Source organism: Mixophyes fleayi, chromosome 7 (assembly GCF_038048845.1).
Source record: "Mixophyes fleayi isolate aMixFle1 chromosome 7, aMixFle1.hap1, whole genome shotgun sequence".
NCBI classification, from domain to species: Eukaryota; Metazoa; Chordata; class Amphibia; order Anura; family Limnodynastidae; genus Mixophyes; species Mixophyes fleayi.
Window position 1 is genome coordinate 154,852,225 of NC_134408.1, and position 20,594 is coordinate 154,872,818.

Genomic DNA, 20,594 nt, shown 5'->3' on the forward strand with positions numbered 1-20,594 from the left:
CATTGGTTGCCTGTTTTTCAAAGAATCCAATATAAATTCTTCTACTAACATACAAGGCCATCAAGGCCATTATGGAATTCCCTCTCTCGCACAATAAGACTTTCCTCTAGTCTTCAAACCTTCTGTGAAAACCCACCTCTTCAGACAAGCTTATAATATTCTTCTACCACCCTTTAATTTCCCTAGGTTACCCAATTACCACCCTCTACACAGCTAACACAAGACAACAACCAACATAGTTGTGTAACTGATCATACAGTCCACTAAATACTTTGTAAACTTTGCAATCTAGCTGGACAAATATGCAGTATGATGTAGCACTTACCCTTGTGTATCAAACCATTGTCCCATAGATTGTAAGCTTGCTACGGAATTTGCTGGTGCTATATAAATAAATGATGATGATAATGATGATTATGTTCTACTGTCTATTTGCATATAACTGTATGCTGTACATGTTACTTGAAGTAATGCAGATCCGCCATGTAAATGAGATTGTTTGATGGTGTTCACTTGGATAAATGATGAATTGATTGATTGATTGATTGATTGATTGATTGATTGATCAACTGATTGTTTTGTGGCTTTTTTGGAGAGCGATTACATTTTTTATTTTTTTGTGTGTTATTTTTGTTTTAATATTTTCAATGTAAGTGTTAACAAAACCCATATGTTATTATTATTTTACTATATAACAACAACAACAGCGGTTAATACTTAGGCCACAAACATGCCCAGGCTGCTCCAGTAAAAACTCATGATAAAAAAATTATAATAGCCACATTTTATTCTAAACATTATTAATATTATAGAACTTATTACAAACTAGAGACAGAAGAACCAGCACTTCCTATGTACTTCATTATATGGTAAATGTCCTGAATGACACAATAAAGTCAGGAGTGACCTGGCGTATGGTTTGTGGGGAATGTGAAGTTGTGACCTTGCTCAAGTGGCCACTAAGCAAAGATGTCTGTTACCATGACGACTAATAGAAATATGGAGGAATAATTGTGAATAATGCATTATTACAAAACATCATAAAGAGAATGCTGGTTTTATATTTCCTGCTGCACCAAGTGTAGGAGACTTCAGACTCTTACAGACTACAAAGCTTAATAATTAAATCCTGACATTAAAGATATTGAAAACCCAACATGAATGGAAATAGGTAGACATTGTTATACCATGATGACTGTGCGAGCTTTTTGTTTATTGTCATTTATTAAATTGTCATAAAGAGAATAGAAACGTGTATAAGGGGACCCCTAGTCTACACTATATGCTTTGAGCGAAACTTTTCATTGTGTCCCATCGTTCTAAGAGAAATCCATTTCTTTTTTTTATCACAGGAGGTACAATCTGTTTCCTGCTTTCTATTACACCTTGAACAAATTAAGTAAATAAAATCCTTTCACTTGGGATATGCTTGTCCCAGGTGCTTTATTATCTCCTCCTAGATGGAACTTGTGAGTGATTTGTGTGCGCTACACGGAGGCGAGATAAGGAGATTTTTCAAAAGCAATTACTGAGAGAAGCCATTTTAATCATCAGTGTTTCCATTTCTTTTTTTAAGTTTCTTTGGGCACATAAATCAAATGCAATTTCTTGCTTTATTTTTGTCACATCTTTGTTGGTAAAGTGCATTTCTTACATATTATCTGCTTTATTTAGCATATTGTACATAAGTATTGCATTGCAGCTTTATTGAAAATAGCCATAGATGCCAAACTCTGTAGTCTAGAAGCTCAGCAACAGCTCAGGACAAGATTACAAATCTACCTGACCCAGAACGGAATCTCCTAACAGACCCAGGCTGCCCTAAGAAAGTATGTAAAATGCAGAAAGAAAGTAGAATATCAGGAGTGGTATAGTACAACAGCTGTCTATATAAGTCCCCGTGCAATATGTGAATATATGAAAACTAATTAGGGTTATTTTCTATGTGAATTTTTATTTTCCTATAGCATGGTCAATTATAGACCACAAATCAGCACTAATAAGTCTATTGATCGATATATAGATATAGGACAGATTTATAGGCGACGATAGCAAATCACATTTCGCTATAATTTATCAATAAAATCTTGCAGAGCAGCGAAACGATACTCAGCGGCAATACTTGTGGTAAGAGTTAACATACCACTAGGCCAAGCTAACCTAAGGTCATATGCGCATGACATGGCTAAAATATATTTTAAAGTAATTCACAATTGAAAAAAATATTTATTTACATATTAAAGTATTTTAATTGAAATGGCGATAACAGAAGAAAGACTGAGTTGGTACTTGTGCTACCACAATTACCACAATTCTTGTTAAACAAGCACACATATGCATGTCCTAGTAAATATTATGGTGTTCACTTACGGTTGGATGCACATTTGGTTTCTTTATGTAAGACATCCCTTTTCATATTGCAGATGCACATAACATATGGGTACACATGTGCCCGTATACAGGGCCGTCGAGAGGGAAGGGGAGGGGTACTAATTACCCAGGCCCAGGCATGCCAGGGGGCCCGGCCCCGGCCCTTACTGCTGACTGTTTTTGTTTTTGTTTTTTTATTTTTCTTTCACGCCCGACATTCAGTGAGGCTCAGAGAGGACTTAGAAGACAGAAGACGGAAGAGAGAAGAGAAGAGATGAAAGAAGCCAATACAAAGGTAAGTAAAGGAAGGGAGGCAGGGGGAGGAAAACAAAGCCACTGATGAAAGAGATGGGGGGGGGGTGGCAAGATGGCACAGTGATTAAGGAGGTGGGGGGCAGGATGGCACAGTGATGAAGGAGGGGGGGCAGCATGGAATAGTGATGGAGAGGGGGCAGGCAGCATGGCACAGTGTGATGAAGGGGGGCCAGGTGAAGGGGGGAAGAGCAGCATGGAGGGCGCAGTGTGATGATGATGAAGGGATACAGTAATGTGTGTGTGATGGCACAGGGGGCTTGTGGTAATGTAGTGTGAGGTAGGTGGTGGCTTATTAATGGGTGCTATTTTGTTTATGGAGTGATGGTGGGGCAATTTAATTTTTTAGTCGGGACTATTAATTTAAGATGGGGTGGGTTTTGGGCTATTAATTGAATGTGGGGCTGAGTTTGAGGAGCATGAGGTCTATTTATTAAATGTGAATATAAATTATTTAATGGCAGTGACGATTGCAGGAAATAGGTATATTTATTATACGTAAATGCTATTAATTTATTGCTGGGGCTGTTTGGAGGGAGGGAAATAAATTTATTTATTAAATGAGAATACTATTACTTTAATGTTGGGATGTTGGAGGAAGGCCTAATTATTACTTGTGGGTGCTATTGATTTAACGCTGGGGCTGGTTGGAATTTTCTAAATGTACCCATTTTTTTCCAAATAGGGCCCCCAACATTCCAGGATCCAGACAAGCCGCAACTAAAGAAACCAACAGCCACAGGTGGTGAAAGTGACAAGAACAGGTAGGAGCGAGCAGGAGAGTCTGTGAATTGTTGTGATTCTAATGGGACAATCTCAATTATTGGTGACTGTTCTGCCCAATGTAAGCGGCAGGCCAAGACTGTGAACTCTTTATGTACACACTGCATTCTTTCTATACTACACTATGGTGCTAGATGTCCTGAAAGTTAGGAGTGCTGGGATGCTCAACTGTAAGGGGGGCCCCATGAAGTTGTTGTACCAGTGCCCTGAATTCCTCTTGGCAGTCCAACTCCTTACGCATGGAAAATGGAACTGAGGATGGAATGGACTTTCAAGTGTTTTTATTAATAACTGTTCAGACAGTTCTATCTCATGTGTATATACACTTTATTACAGTAGTATATTGTATAGACATAGGGTAATGCAACTTTATACTAACACTGTCACATGTCTGTGATATCTCAATGCTTTCTCTACCGTATCTAGTGGTGCACGCAGGGGGGTTTCTGGGTCTCCAGAAACCCCCCTCCGTTAACTAAGTGCCCACCATAGCGGCACTGTACTATACAGCAGCCGCGGCGCTGTATAGGACATCGCTGCCGAATCGGAGCTGCTGCGCTCTCTCTCGTGTTTTTGGGTTTTTTTGGAAACCCCCTCCCTGACAATTCTGCGTGCGCCCCTGGCATCCCCATGTTGTCATGGGGCAGACTTGCTACACCTGACGAAAGTCTGGCGCATATTCTACTGGAATGCATCATGAGATGGAACATATGCACCTAAAAACACTTTCCTAAGTGTGCTAAACGCACAAATGCATCCAACTATAACAGCGCTCACGTATGTAACATTGATATATTGTCACTGCATGTATGTGATATGCAAGACTGCCACCAGAAATCGATGGGGCCAGTACAAATGTAACAAGCTGGGCTCCCTCCTTCCTTCTCTTACCGCACCTTCAGTTTTAAATTATTCTCTACCCAACATTTGCCTTCCCCCCATTCTCTACAGTCACCCCCCATCCCTGATTCCATCTAACCCCTGCAGTAGTTTACTTACCTCTCCGTGTCTTCTTGCTGTCTCCTTTCGGTTCCTCTCTATTGACAGCACTGTGACGTTATTAATAAATCTCTGTCCGGGAGCCAAGCACCTGGTTGGCTGGGACTTGAGCAAATAGTGCCAGCTGTGGGGCCCTGACATCTTGGGAGCAGAGGCAGAAATGCTGCCTACAAGGGGGCCCGCTGCAGCATCCTTAATTGCACACTGATGTCTCTCCCCACACCACCTCTCACATCTCAGGCGCAACTGCTACCTAAAAATGGTGTACCAGAGGCCCCTGCCCCTAATAAACTTGTTTGGGTCCAGGGCTGGTGGGGCCTCACTCTGCTGTTGGTCCCCATACTGCTGTACTCCCCCCTGATGGCGGCCCTGGAGATATGTATTGTACATTTATGTGTGAATCCTTATTGATGTTAAGGATCAGACGCCGAGACATGATTCCCAAAACTATAATACTAGGCTATCAAAAATGAAATAAGACCACTTAGAAATAGACTGAAGTAGTCTATTCTATTCTGTTATAGATCAGAACTTTATAAATCAATATACGGCCTACTTAGAGTTGGAAGTAATACAACAAACCAGCAGGTGTCAGGTCATGCTGGTATTAGATGAAATTGACTTCATTACCACGAAGAGCGCATTCATGATGGGATCTCTTAGCTAGACTTGTATAGTTACATATGGTTTTTAATTTTACCAAGACATGGATCTATACTTCCAGAAGAGGATGCCAGAAGTGTCAGCCTGAATCCAATCTAGGAGAGAAATAAAGAGGGTGAATGAAGGATGTCTAGGGGAGTTTTATTTCAATTAAAATTAGAGATGTTCACTGACCCCCGTGTTCTGGTTTTGGTTTTGGATCTGGATTAACTTTGTGTTTTGGTTTTGGAAAAACCACCCTTACGTGTTTTGGTTTTGGTTCCCTATTTTTTTCTAAAATCACTATTTTTTTTTTGCTAAAATCACACAATTATGCTTTTTTCCCCCCTACATTATCATTAACCATAATAACACTAATTTCAAGTAATTTGCAGTCAATTTTGACCACCTCACAAGTCACAATATTATTTTCATACATTGACAAAAAAGACTGCAGCAGTTCTTGCCAGTGATATAAGATTATTATTATTATTATTATTATCTTAGATTTGTAAGGCACCACAGTGCTCCACAGCGCCGTACAGTAGGGAAGACAAGGATATACATAAAACAAGACATACGTAAAACAAGAACAGACAAGGCAGACAAAATAAATGGAGACACGAAAACACAGGGTATGGAGGACCCTGCTCATTAGAGAGTTTACATTCTAAAGGGAAGAGGGCACATCTGAAACAAGAGGAGCGAGTGTAGCTCAGAGTGGAGCTTGGGATGGTTGTGAGAGTGCATTAGTGTGAATAGTGTTATCAAGGATAAGGTCACCTCTAAAAAAGAAATGGGTTTTCAAAGAGCATCTAAAGATTTGAAGTCTGTGGGAAAGTCTGGTTGAGCGTGGTAGGGAATTCCATAAGTGGGGAGCAGCACGGGAGAAGTCTTGAAGGCGGGAGAGAGAGGTGGTTATCAGAGGTGAGACAAGGCGCAGGTCAGAGGTGATACCGCTGACAACCTGTTTGAAAAACTAAGGCAACATGGGTTATCCTGCTTGGACTATCCTGAGGATACGTGATTTCTGCTAACGCCACCAATATTGTTAGAGCATTACAGCGGTGGGAATTCCATCACATTCCCTGTTTTGCTCACACAATCAACTTGGTGGCACAGTACAATGACATGCAGGAGATGCTGTCTGTGTCCCGAAATATTTAGGGTCATTTTTGGGATTCTGGAACAAGATGTAGGAGAATGCAGCAGCTGCAAGAAGAATAGAATGTAGGGTAAATGTACTTTAGTCCAGCACAGTGGAGAATACTTTCTGTGTTGTGCAAGGTACTGAAACCACTCGTAGTAGTCACCTGTGAAGAGAGTGCAGACACTGTTAGCTTGAGTCAAGCGATTCCCCTAATTAGACTTTTTGCAAAGCAGCAAGAGAAATTGAAAGAGGAAATGAAACAAAGCAATTACGCTAATTATGTTGGACTTGTAGATTAAGTACTTTATTCGCTTTGCCAGGATCCAAGAGTTATCAACATCTTGAAATCAGATCATTACATTTTGGCAACTGTGCTTGATCCTAGGTTTAAGATATATGTCTTCTCTTTCTTTCCAACTGACCCAGATCTCAAGAGATGCAATGAGCTCCTGGTCAGCAAGCTGACAGCTCAAGTGGTACATGACACAATGACGTCTCCTCCTTCAGTTTCTCTGGAAATTGCTGCTAGGAAAAATTTTAGCTTTGCCAAAACATCCAGTGGTGCTGCAGATGAGTCTGCACAACATTTTGACATTTGGTCTATTCTAAAAGAATTGCCCAAAACTTGTGACAGCTCTCCCGTAAAATGAACTACAAATTCCATGAGGAAGGCCATTAACGGCAATTACATCAAACTAGATGAATAAGTATTGTTTGAGGATGATGTACACACTGATGAGGGTGAATATGATGACAGTGTAGATTGCAGGTGCTGAGATCTAGTTGAGAAAATAAAGCTAGCTGACGCTGGTATGCTTGGTAATATTTTGGGTAGAATGCATGTTGGCAATTTTATGTTTTTCTACAATAAATTTTCACCTTTATTAGAGAGGTGTTTTTTTCTTTAAGAAGGTACAAGCTTTTAATTTACATTTTTGCTTCCCTGACTTAAAACCACTATGCACTTGAACATAGGCTTTAGCACATGAGGTAGAGGGCTTAGTATCATCATGACTGAGACTGGAGAGTGACAAGAACAATGCCACCCCTCCTGTTTCTGTATGAGCTATGGCACAGTAGAATGTCACTGGAGACTTTTAAGAACACTGACAGCTCCCACACTTCAAAAAACATACTGGTAGGTTAATGGGCTGCTAACAAATTGACCCGTGTCTTTGTCTGTCTGTGTCTGTGTCTGTCTGTCTGTGTGTTAGGGAATTTAGACTGTAAGCTCCAATGGGGCAGGGAGTGATGTGAGTGAGTTCTATGTACAGCGCTGCGGAATTAGTGGCGCTATATAAATAAATGGTAATAATAATAATAATAAAAGGAAAAGTAGACCATACAATAATGCTGCTCCTTTCTTAAACATCTGTTCCAAGCATACATTTAAAATAAACCATAAAAGGAAATGGAAATGCCAAACAATAAACATAAATAAATTTGGTAGCAATAAGTGGTTCAATATAAAGCTGCGTACCCAAAAAAGTCAAAAATGTAGTTTATCTGGAAAGTAAGGGTTTCAGGTATTCTCTTTAGAAACCCATAGAGAACTTGATCTTCAAAATAATCATGGTGATGCTCAGCTCAAAATAGAATAGAGTATATCATAGTGTAGGATGTTACTATATAAGAAAACTCATTTCTTTCTCCTGTCCTGGATGACTACTCCCCAAACCCTAAACAGAGGAGGAAGGATTACACCGAGTGTGTCTGGTGACAAGTTCCAAAGAGGGGAACAACCAGAAGCTGACAATGATGATGCGGGACTATCTGATATCAGCATATCAGACAATTCTCTCACATTTTAGGATAGCTCAAAGGGAATATGAATACATACCTGAGATAAATGGTGAATCTTTACCATTTGCAGGCAGCTAAACCAAGCTAGCCTTGCTTTATTTCTAAAGAATTATATTCAGCGTATGAAAGAGAGGCACAAACAAATGGGGGACATCCTACAGAACTGATCATTCTGTCCCCCTTGAAATAAACCCTGTTAACCCTTTCCCATACTATTGTGGTAGTCACTTGTCGTGCACATAGAGAGCTTGTAGTTATTTGTAAGGGATAATTCATAACTACAGTGGAAATAGGTTGTACCAAATGAATCCATTGATAGGTTTAAAGTGTAAAATTTAAAGACAGAGAGTCTGATGTAAATGTGTTTGATGGCTTTGCACATCCCAGTGTGAGAAGATGACCATGCCACTTCTAGCAGCTTCAAAGATCTCTTACTGTTAGTCTTAGACACTTGAATAGACTTTGTGGGGCCGAGCACAGCTGGAGAACCTGGTAGGCAGCATGTGAAAGCTTATACAGGTATATAGAAATATGAGCTGCCAAAGGAAAATTCCTTCATAGTTCATATTTTGGGAAATCCGGGTGCCACTACATACTGAGGAGGAGATATCACACCAGGGTTGTGAGTGACAAGTACAGGGGTATCCGTGAACAGCTAAATTCACATATCTTTGGAAAAGGTAATTCACATTGTCATAATTCCATCATGTTTGGCATTTAAATGTATGGGAGATTATAACCGGTTTCTTGAAGGGGGAGTTATGTCGCTGGGATATATCTGTGAAAAGCTAAGACAGGTCAAGGAATAGTTTTGAACAGGCCTTAGGTGATACCCAGGGGACATCCCTGCCCCCTATTAGCATTAAACACTGCCCCTGTGAAGACCACCCCATTTCATTTTGCTTAAAAACCTGTGTTTTGAAAGGACAAACTGTCAGATTCTTGGGGAATCAATCTAATTGAAGGACTGTCCATCTTTTCTGCCTACCCCAGGCATACAGATTATAAGTAAGTTATGCTCTGTACTGTTATTCCTTTTGTTTTATAACTGTTTACCATTTTTTATTTGTATGTCAAATCTTTATCTAACTGTTTTTTTATTCTCTGCAAGCATTGTACTTTTTCTATATTAAATCGAAAATGTAATAGTTGTGTCCTTATTGCTCTAAACAAATCCATTAGCCTATTAGAAGAGATTGCTCGACCAAGTTAACCCTTGGAATGCCAGTGTGTGATTTGTTGATACATTTGATTAACAAACTGTGTGTGCTTGTATGTACATTTGTGTAACAGTCTGGAGGTGTGAAGAGGTAACCCTTTGTGTGCTGGTGTGAGTCTTGCTAGTCTGTGAATAGCTAGAAGCCTGTGTGCCAGTGTAGGACAGTGTATTGGGTTCCTATTGCCCGTATTCAATAGGTGGTGGCAGAACCTGAAGTGTGTGGGGGTGTGAGAGCGCTGTGTGGGGGCGATTCCGTAGGTCTATAACCTGTGTGATAGGTGAGAGAGACTGTGGGCTGGAATCATGTGACCTCATACAGCGAACACCCCAAAGTCACGGCAGCTGGGAGCGTGTGTGACCTCATACAGCGAACACCCCAAAGTCACGGCAGCTGGGAGCGTGTGTCCCCTCATACAGCGAACACCCCAAAGTCACGGCAGCTGGGAGCGTGTGTGTGACCTCATACAGCGAACACCCCAAAGTCACGGCAGCTGGGAGCGTGTGTGACCTCATACAGCGAACACCCCAAAGTCACGGCAGCTGGGAGCGTGTGTGACCTCATACAGCGAACACCCCAAAGTCACGGCAGCTGGGAGCGTGTGTGTGACCTCATACAGCGAACACCCCAAAGTCACGGCAGCTGGGAGCGTGTGTGTGACCTCATACAGCGAACACCCCAAAGTCACGGCAGCTGGGAGCGTGTGTGACCTCATACAGCGAACACCCCAAAGTCACGGCAGCTGGGAGCGTGTGTGACCTCATACAGCGAACACCCCAAAGTCACGGCAGCTGGGAGCGTGTGTGACCTCATACAGCGAACACCCCAAAGTCACGGCAGCTGGGAGCGTGTGTGACCTCATACAGCGAACACCCCAAAGTCACGGCAGCTGGGAGCGTGTGTGACCTCATACAGCGAACACCCCAAAGTCACGGCAGCTGGGAGCGTGTGTGACCTCATACAGCGAACACCCCAAAGTCACAGCAGCTGGGAGCGTGTGTGACCTCATACAGCGAACACCCCAAAGTCACGGCAGCTGGGAGCGTGTGTGACCTCATACAGCGAACACCCCAAAGTCACGGCAGCTGGGAGCGTGTGTGTGACCTCATACAGCGAACACCCCAAAGTCACGGCAGCTGGGAGCGTGTGTGACCTCATACAGCGAACACCCCAAAGTCACGGCAGCTGGGAGCGTGTGTGACCTCATACAGCGAACACCCCAAAGTCACGGCAGCTGGGAGCGTGTGTGACCTCATACAGCGAACACCCCAAAGTCACGGCAGCTGGGAGCGTGTGTGACCTCATACAGCGAACACCCCAAAGTCACGGCAGCTGGGAGCGTGTGTGTGACCTCATACAGCGAACACCCCAAAGTCACGGCAGCTGGGAGCGTGTTCGTGACAACACTTAAAATAGATAAGATAAAATTACTGACAAACAATAGTCCATGTTTTGCCTCAGGTCTTATTTTGAGGTGGCTACGTTTTGAGCTTTGTGTCCCAACTGTCAGGTGACTTCTCCTAGATGCCAATCATCATCATCATCTATTTATTTATATAGCGCCACTAATTCCGCAGTGATGTACAGCGAAAGCACTCACATCAGTCCCTGCTCCAATAGAGCTTACAGTCTAAATTCTCTAACACACACAGAGTAGGGTCAATTTGATAGCAGGCAATTATCCTATTACTATGTTTTAGGATTGTGGGAGGAAACCGGAGCACCTGGAGGAAACCCATGCAAACATGGGGAGAACATACAAACTCCACACAGATAAGGCCATGGTTGGGAATCGCACTCATGGCCCTAGAGCTGAGAGGCAGAAGTACTAACCACTAAATCTCTTGCCCCTCTTATACCCTTTCCTCAGTCATCCCTTTCCATATCAAGGTTTCATTTGAAAATAAATAGGAGTAGACTTGCTGGGCCTGCTAGAACCCTCACATAAGGGGTACACATTTATATTGATGACTACTTCTCTAAAAACACAAGATAGCTCTGATGCTTTCTCAAGGCAAGCCCAGTATAAAAGGAAAGTGTGTGGTACTACTGTTTGTGATGTGTAAATCCTCTTTACACACCTTGTGGTAAACGTATCAAGCTGAGAGTTTTCCAGTAGAGATGTTGCCTATAGCAACCAATCAGATTCTAGATATCATTTTGTAGAATGTACTAAATAAATGATAGCTAGAATCTGATTGGTTTTCCAAACCCACCGGAAAACTCTCAGCTTAATACATTTACCCCCTGAACTTGTGAGTTATGTTTGAATTTTCTGCACTTGGGTCCAATAAAACTGCTGTTGAATTATAGGCATTTATTCAGAGTACTGACTCAACCCATCCACACAGAAAAAAAAAATCATTGCCCAAACTTGCTCTCGTGTCCATGGTATACAGTATTGTCTAAATGTTATACCCCAAAACTTAGTTAATGTAAAATGAACTAATCAGAGAGCTTAAAGTGTCTGTTTTTGTCTAGAATGTTTCTTCATTAGCAGCTACAATTATTACTGTGTTCATTCAGTTTCTGACATCTGAAAGTGAACATCATTTTGTGAGATTGCATTAGATGTCATGTTATTTGCAGAAATAAACCATACATTATTATTATTAAGATTCCTGCTGGCATATTTTAGCAAGTCATGTGGTTCCTTTAGATGAGATTACAATTGCAAAGTTGGACAGATTGTAGTGTATATTTGTTGAGTTCTGTTATATTACCTCAACCCAACAATACAAAAAATATTTGTTGGAACTATCTTTAACAGAATATGTGGCTGGTCGTTTAGTTGATGTAAAGTTACATTTTAAACAGGATTAAACATATTTCAACGACAGACTCACTGAGAAAACATTTTCTTTTTTATTGAAAGTTTATGTTTAGTCCAAATTCAGTAAAACTTTAAGAAAACTGTTTAAATGGAGCAACATTTCTTTATTTAGCTGATGTTTGTATATATGTTATTTTTTCTAGTTTGTTTCTCTTTAGACAGTTCCTACACTAGGCACAATTTCTCAGGGAAGTAAAGAATGACAAGTGAGGCTTTTAGGACGAACGCACTTAAAGGGCGACAGGGTTTGTAACAAGCTGAGTAATTACCTGGTGTAGTATGTCATGGGGTGGGTTCCAGCCAATGGTTGCTCACCTGGGAGGGACCTTGGTAGAATATAGCAGGCTGCACTTCCTGCTTGTGTTCACTTGCAGCACGAGATTCCTGTAGGAGACCCAGCAGCAAGAGAAACGGATAAGTACCACTTGTGGATTTATTCATTGCCTATTATCTTTATTCCTATCTGCCCTCGTCTTTCACTTTATATTTTGCTCCTCTCTATTATTCCCTTCTCTCTCCTCGTTTTCAACCTCTTTTTTTCTGCCTTTTTTCCTTTCTCCCAAATCTTGCCTTTTTCTCCTCTTATTCCTCTCCCTCTCTTCTCCGCCTTCCCTGCTCACCCCGCTGTCCTCCTCTGTCCTGCCAACATGCCCCGTCCTAGGAGAAATGCCCCACGCCCGGCGCGCCTCAGGTCCCCCTCCCCCCCTCGCTCCCGCCGCCATCTTGCCCCCTCTCCCCCCTCGCTTCCATCATCCTCCTTCCATCCAGCCATCACCTCTAGCGGTGCCCCGCTTCTGGCCCCCCTTGCAGGTCATTCTCCCGCTGTTACAGCCGCACGGCGCGGCCGCGCCACCCCCTCTCTTCTCCCGGCCGGTTCGCGCATGCGCAGAACGCGCGCCCCATCGCGCCCGGCCGGGTCCCGCCACGCAGACTCCTCAGCATGGCTGGCTGCAGGGTCAGCCAGCGGCCCTGTCAGTGACAGCAGCGGTCAGCCCCAGCAGTGGCAGGCAGGCACCCCCCCTCCCCCGGCAGGCGGATATGCCCCCAGTCCTGTCAGGAGCAGGGGCCAGGCCCTAGACACCCTATGCCCCATCACCCCCCCTGAACCAGCAATGAGGGCTAGGTATCAGGAGCACAACCCTCCTGCCCCCCATCAATTGTCCTTCCCTCCCAGCCCATTTCTCCCCCATAGTAGTGGGGCATCTGCATGGGGGTCTAATCCAGGTAGGGATCATCAGGGTCCCAACATGTCCCAGGCCCGTACCCCACCTCACGGGGACCACCGTCACCAACTAGGGGGGGGCACACTTCCCGCCAGACACACAAGAGTTTTTGGAGACAACACCCAGGCGCCGGTGTGGCCATATTTTCAACGACAGCGTATGTCCCCTCCAGCGTCTCGCCTATACACGTCTCATTGGGCCTCTTCCCCGGGGTACGGGGCGGGGGGGCCTTATTACGGGGGTCAGGGGGGTAGGTCCGACAATTTCGTAGTCGATTATCACCATTCCAGCGGCGGTAATTTCGGTTCAGGGCCCCCTCCCCTCCTTGGGGATAGCCGCTTAGAGCGGAGGCGGGAGTCATTTTCAGCGTCCCCCAGTACGGCCCGCGTGTCAGCCCCTAACCTCTCTACCGAAGATAGGGATAGTAACACGGCGCGGCGGCGCTTGGACTATTTACCCAGACATCAGATAACTGTCCCCCTTTCCGTTTCAGAGCCTACTGTTATGCATCCGGAGACGAGGGTCGGCAGTCGCGACCGTCCGTGTGCTGAGGCTCAGGATCAGACGACGGCAGAACGAAGGGAGGAAGTGATCCAGGACACGTCAGGAGGACAGGCCACAGCGGTGTCGCTAGGGCAGACATCTGTCGGTGATGGGAATCCTGCTCCTGCTGGTGAGTCCAGTTCCGCTACTATACATAAGTCACACTTGTTGGATTCACCCGTCCTCTCCACAGATAGTGAGTCCTCTGGCTCGGGTGATAGACCCAGGAAACTAATTAAGTTGTTGGAGACTGAATTGCTAGGTAAGCGGGGTAAGCACGCATCCCAGTCAGGAGACACAGATCTACCAGCGGTCCGTAGCGAGTTGGGGCAGGTAGAATCCCTTGAGATCACTCACGGTATTAGGCCCAGTGTGCGGGATAGAATCAGAAGGGGCAAGTACGTGGATATGTACTCGTTAACCGGTGAGGATAAGAAGGCGCTGGCAGCAGCCTGTGAAAAATCGGGCATGGGGGAGGAGAAGTACAGATCCTTCTCTAGATGGGCGAATGCATTTTCCATTTTCGCCACAATATATCTAGAGTCCAGGCCCAGCGAGCAAGCGGAGGTGTGGAGATATATGCACTTGATTAGCGGGATGTTCATAAAGGACGGCCCGGTAATCTGGAGAGCATATGACGAGCTTTTCAGGAAGCGGATGAGCGGGCGAGAGAAGCTTCCGCTCGGATATAAGGACATTGACACATGGTTGGAGCTAATGAGGCCTAGCAATCAGACTGCAGAGGGTAGCGCAGGTAGACGGTTTCAAGGGCCGGGGAGGGCGCAAAACGCCCTCCCCCCGAAAGGAAGGTGTTATGATTTTAATGCAGGGGCCTGTCAAAGAGGTTCACTCTGCAGATTCAGGCACACTTGTACAGCCTGCGGCGGCCATCATCCAGCCACCGATTGTGCCAAGGCTCGGGGAAGTGGAGGAAGGGGAAGAGGCGCTGGTTCGACTCTGCCGAGTCAAGGGGCCATCGCCAATTGATCTGACCGAGCTGGACAAGTGGCTGTCGTGGTTTGATGATAGGGAGACCGCGGCCCTACTCCACGACGGCTTCCATTTTGGCTTCAAACTTCCGGTTCAGGGTAGCATTTCCACAGCAGCTCCGGTGAATCTAAAATCTGCGCTCGCTTTCCCGGAGGTGCTAGACGAGAAAATAGGCAAGGAGGTTGGTTTGGGGCGCATGATCGGCCCGTTCCGACTCCCTCCTATTCCCAACCTCATTTTGTCCCCGGTAGGCGTAGTTCCCAAGAAAACAGAGGGAAAGTTTAGACTGATCCAGCACCTGTCTCATCCCGCTGGTCAGTCGGTTAACGATGCTATTGACGTTAATCTCAGTTCAGTCAGTTACCAGTCATTTGAATCGGCTCTAGCCCTGGTGCAGGAATGCGGCAGGGGCTCATTGCTGGCCAAAGTGGATATCGAATCGGCCTTTAGATTGTTACCCCTTCACCCCGAGTCGTATCAATTCATGGGTTTTCGGCATCGTGGGGGATACTATATCGATCGCTGTCTTCCCATGGGTTGTTCGATTTCATGTGCACTATTCGAGAAATTCAGCGGTTTCTTGCACTGGTGCATTCAGGCGGGGACGGGGTGTCGGTCGATTGCGCACTATTTGGATGACTTTTTGGTGATCGGGCCTCCTGACTCCACGAGTTGTCGTGATACCCTTTTTTCCACGGAGGCGTTGTTTAGGGTGTTAGGCGTTCCCATCGCAGCAGACAAGACAGAGGGCCCTACTACGTGCCTATCATTCCTCGGGATCGAGATCGACACGAAGGCAGGGTTCTGTAGGCTCCCAGAGGATAAGGTTACTAAGATGTACGAGGCCATTGCGGAAGTGTTAGAGGCAAACGCTAGTCCCCTGAGGCAGATACAGTCCTTGTTGGGGCGGTTCAACTTTGCTTGCCGGGTGATCCCCATGGGGAGGGTTTTCTGTAGGAAGCTGCAAAGAGCCACGGCAGGTAGGAGTAGGCCACACGCAATCATAAGTCTATCCAAAGTGGTTAGGGAGGATCTGCAGATATGGCTCATTTTCCTTAGGGGTTTCAATGGCAAGCGTATCTGGCCGTCACCTCCGGTAACAAACTCTGAAATCAATTTGTTCACGGACGCTGCAGGGGCTTCCGGTTTTGGGGCTTATCTCGACGGACACTGGTGTGCGGAGGAATGGCCCGAGGAGTGGCATAGGGACGGTATCACTAAGAACTTGTTGGTTCTCGAACTGTTCCCGATTGTGGTAGCAATCGAACTGTGGGCTCCCGCTTTGCGGGGTAAGCACATAGTCTTTTGGTGTGACAATATGGGGGTGGTCCAGTCCATCAATAAGCAGAGCGCTTCGGCCCAACATGCAATTTCGCTGCTGCGTCACCTAGTTCTGCGCTGTCTACAGTATGACATCTCGTTCAGGGCGGAACATGTCCCGGGGGTGCAGAATTGCCTAGCTGACGCGTTATCTCGTTTCCATTGGAGCAGGTTTCGCAACCTGGCTCCTCAAGCGGACGATGTTGGTACCCCGTGTCCTCCTTGTGTTTGGCAGATCATCAAGCCGGCATAAGAGGGCTCGCGGAACAAGCAATAGCTCCCTCCACCCTGAAAACATATCAGTCGGCGTGGAGACGGTGGTTGCTTTTCAGCAGACAAAAGGACCAATCAGAGGCAGGTCAGCAAGATGCCATGCTAGCCTTTATGTGGGATAGGTACTCGGAGGGAGATTCAAGGACTACTATGGCATCCACCCTGGCCGGGATATCATTTATGGCTAAGCTGCACGGTTACCCTGACGTCACAAGAGGATTTTTGATTAATAAGGCTCTGAGGGGATGGGGGAGAGTCCGTCCCTCTCATGCCGATACCCGTTTACCGATTACCTCTAACATTTTGGAAGATCTGATAGGGAATGTGGGGTTGGTTACCTTAGATAGTTACGAGAAACTTTTATTTAGTTTGGCCTTTTCCATGGCTTATTTTGGAGCCTTTCGCATCTCAGAGTTGGTAGCCAGGTCCAGGGGACATCAGGAGTCAGGTTTGAGAGTTGAGCATGTCAGTCTGGGCGAAGGGATCTTAGCCTGCAAAATAGTTAAATCAAAGACTGACCAAAGCGGCAGGGGATCATGGGTCCAGTTAACCTCCCAGCAGCCATGTCTTATTTGCCCGGTCAGGTTAGCATCATTGTTTATGAGTAAAAGACCTCATGCTAATTTGTTTCTGTGTCACGCTAATGGTATACCGTTGACAAAATATCAATTCGCGACCATTTTAAAACGTACCTTGCAGTCTATTAATTTAAACAGTACATTATACGGGACACACTCATTTAGGATCGGTGCAGCTACATCCGCTGCCTTGGCAGGTTCTTCTAGCGAAGCTATAAAAGCACTGGGGCGATGGAAATCTGCGGCTTTTAAGTCATATGTTAGAATTGACAAGGTTGTTGACTGATGTTGTAATGTTTAATCAATTTGGTTTTTTACAGTTTTTTCTTTTCTACCTCTACTTCTCTCCTGAGTCTTCAACCGTCCCATCCCATTTCCCCTACCCATCCCATCTTCTCCCTCCATTTGGTGGGCTACCCTGGGCTTTTCCGCTCGCCGCTTTAACGTGGGGGCGCGAAGGGATTTTCACCCGGGTTTCCCTGGGCGTAAGTCCTGATTAGTGGTGGCTGCCGGGGTTTTTCCGGGTGTTGTTTACCTTCGCCTGGGTGGTCTGCCCCCCATATGTGTGTCCTCCCCTCCCCCCCCCTTGTGATCGAATTTTCCGCGTACTATTCTTCTCATACCTTCCTATACCAAACCTGGCTGTCTTCCCAACTTCAAGGTATGTTTGTTAACACGGTTTTTCTGATTTCAGGTGATGGTGTTCCAGCTAAGGTGGTGTGGATCATCGGTCATTCATTTATATTTTGGGCCGCTGGCCACCCTGGGTCTAAGGTTATTCCGAATCATGGCAGTACGGTTATAAGATGGTGGGGGAAAAGAGGTTTAGGCTGGCCGGATATTATTCCGTGGTTGACAAGGCTCATTAGACAACAAGGCCCACCAGACGTACTGGTAGTACATGCAGGAGGTAATGATTTGGGAAAAGGAAAGTCCTTAGATCTCATCATAGTAATCCGGGAGGACCTGCGACGTATACACGAGGCGTGGCCTGATATCATTATTGGTTGGTCGGCTTTAATTCCCCGATTAGCATGGAGAACGACCATTCCCTTAAAGAAAATGACGGTTATGGTTAGGAAGATAAATAGCGCCATCCGGAAGGTAGTTCGGTCCTTGGGAGGTATAGTCATCGACCATCCGGGGTTGGGGGTGGAGTCACCACACCTTTTTAGACGGGACGGCGTTCACCTTAACGAAGAGGGTATGAGGCTCTTCATAGATAGGATCTGCGGGGGAGTGGCGGCGTGTTTCGGTTAGTTGGTGGCGGGCTGCGGCGTCTGTAGGGCGCAGCGGGGTAGGAAGGCACTGCGTTCAGCGGCTGATTAATGGGCGCACGGGTAGTTGGTCGTAGGTCACTGCCCCCTTTGAAGCATCAGTAACTCCTTTTGGTCCTTCGGTGAGGAGGGTCCCTGTTCGGCTCGGTGAGGGAGGGCAGTGTGAGTTGTAAGGGGCAGTCACTCTGACGCCAACTCAGCGCTAAGTATGTAGGGATTTGTTCCCCGTGATTTGAGGACTCACGGCGGTTTGCGCCAGTCCACTAAGTGATCTTGTGCTATCAGCTCGTGAGCTGTTACGCAGTGCTCTTTCTCCGCCACCATAGGTTTTAGTTAAAATAGAATCCTTACAATAAAATTCCTGCCATTTTTTAATAACTTATCCAGGTCTACGCGTCTTTATTTGCATGCAATGTGTAAAGTTTAAGGTTGATGTGAAGTTTGTGGGAACATACACAGTGAGCCCTTTATGACAAGTGAGGCTTTTAGGACGAACGCACTTAAAGGGCGACAGGGTTTGTAACAAGCTGAGTAATTACCTGGTGTAGTATGTCATGGGGTGGGTTCCAGCCAATGGTTGCTCACCTGGGAGGGACCTTGGTAGAATATAGCAGGCTGCACTTCCTGCTTGTGTTCACTTGCAGCACGAGATCCCACCCTCCCATCCCTCAATTTTAGTGGGGTCTTTTGAAGTGGGGTAGGAAGGCACTGCGTTCAGCGGCTGATTAATGGGCGCACGGGTAGTTGGTCGTAGGTCACTGCCCCCTTTGAAGCATCAGTAACTCCTTTTGGTCCTTCGGTGAGGAGGGTCCCTGTTCGGCTCGGTGAGGGAGGGCAGTGTGAGTTGTAAGGGGCAGTCACTCTGACGCCAACTCAGCGCTAAGTATGTAGGGATTTGTTCCCCGTGATTTGAGGACTCACGGCGGTTTGCGCCAGTCCACTAAGTGATCTTGTGCTATCAGCTCGTGAGCTGTTACGCAGTGCTCTTTCTCCGCCACCATAGGTTTTAGTTAAAATAGAATCCTTACAATAAAATTCCTGCCATTTTTTAATAACTTATCCAGGTCTACGCGTCTTTATTTGCATGCAATGTGTAAAGTTTAAGGTTGATGTGAAGTTTGTGGGAACATACACAGTGAGCCCTTTAAGCTTGAAAGGCAAAAAGGACAGAGTTGGATTACCAATAATTATATAATAACACCACAACAAAGAGAACTCAATCCTCAGTTTATTCCAAGTAAGACATTGTCATGAAAGAGATCTTGAAAGAAAAATGGTTCCAAATAACATGAAATTTCTTTATTTACTCCATTCAATCAATTTCCTTCTTTGAGTGCATCCCCTGTTTGAGGATGGATACTTTAAAACTAAAAAGACAGGAGACTATAAGATATAATTTTCCTAAATTACTTTCCTGAAATGACAAACTGATATTATATACCATAGTTCAATGCTTATGTGTGTTAGTTTTCTATAATGTAAGAAATATGAACAATGTTGGCACTGTCTGGGAAGCAAATTCTCATTAAATTGTTGAACATTAAAATAAAGTCTTTTTAACCTAAGAAATACATTATAGAGAGTCTTTTAAATGTTAAAAAATGCCATTTTTTTTATTTTTCAATTCCATTACTATCCCCTCTTTAGCTGGCTCCCAGAAACTTCCAGATTGGACTTTTGGGTATTGGTGGCAAAACAGAATAGATGAACAAATTGAAAACTAAATCAGCATTTACCAGAGAAGATAACTTAGGGCCTGATTCATTAGTGATCTTATCTTGTGCAAAAGTTAAGATGCTTATTTTTAAGAAGAAACGGGGAGATAAGAGTGAAGTTAAAATGGATTTTCATCTTAACTTAAGAAATTCTTCACTTACGCAGTGGATTTTACTTCTTATCTCCTTTTTCTGAGCATGCACAGAGTGGATTTGCTTAAGATAAGCAAAAAACGGCAGATAAGATCACTAATGAATCAGGCCCTTAGTTATCTTAATTATCTTGTCTGGTGAAACTGTGTATGAGCCTTGGTCAGGTTAGGAAGCCGCAGCATTGTCCTAAGAACAGAACATTGGCAGAAGGACTTGATGCATAACAAATACATTTTCAAGGACACTTGTTCCGCTTTGCTCCTATTGCGCTATAAATTTTAGAGTTATATATATCTGATACAGGAATAGTAGAGAACTGTTTTCATACTGCTTTCATACTGTAACCAAAATACATTTAAAGCTTTTAAATGGCAATTTATTTGTCAGTAGCCGTGGCGACCACAGGCACCGCT

The 20,594-nt window shown here is 44.9% G+C and overlaps 1 protein-coding gene across 1 annotated transcript; it reads left to right on the forward strand.

The window, feature by feature from the left end:
- Nucleotides 1-12,311: 12,311 nt before the first annotated feature.
- Nucleotides 12,312-19,372, forward strand: LOC142098420 (uncharacterized). The gene is made up of 2 exons (XM_075181267.1): nt 12,312-14,005; nt 17,731-19,372. The coding sequence occupies exons 1-2, from the start codon at nt 12,757-12,759 to the stop codon at nt 18,294-18,296; spliced, it is 1,815 nt and encodes a 604-aa protein (XP_075037368.1). The 5' UTR covers nt 12,312-12,756; the 3' UTR covers nt 18,297-19,372.
- Nucleotides 19,373-20,594: the final 1,222 nt, after the last annotated feature.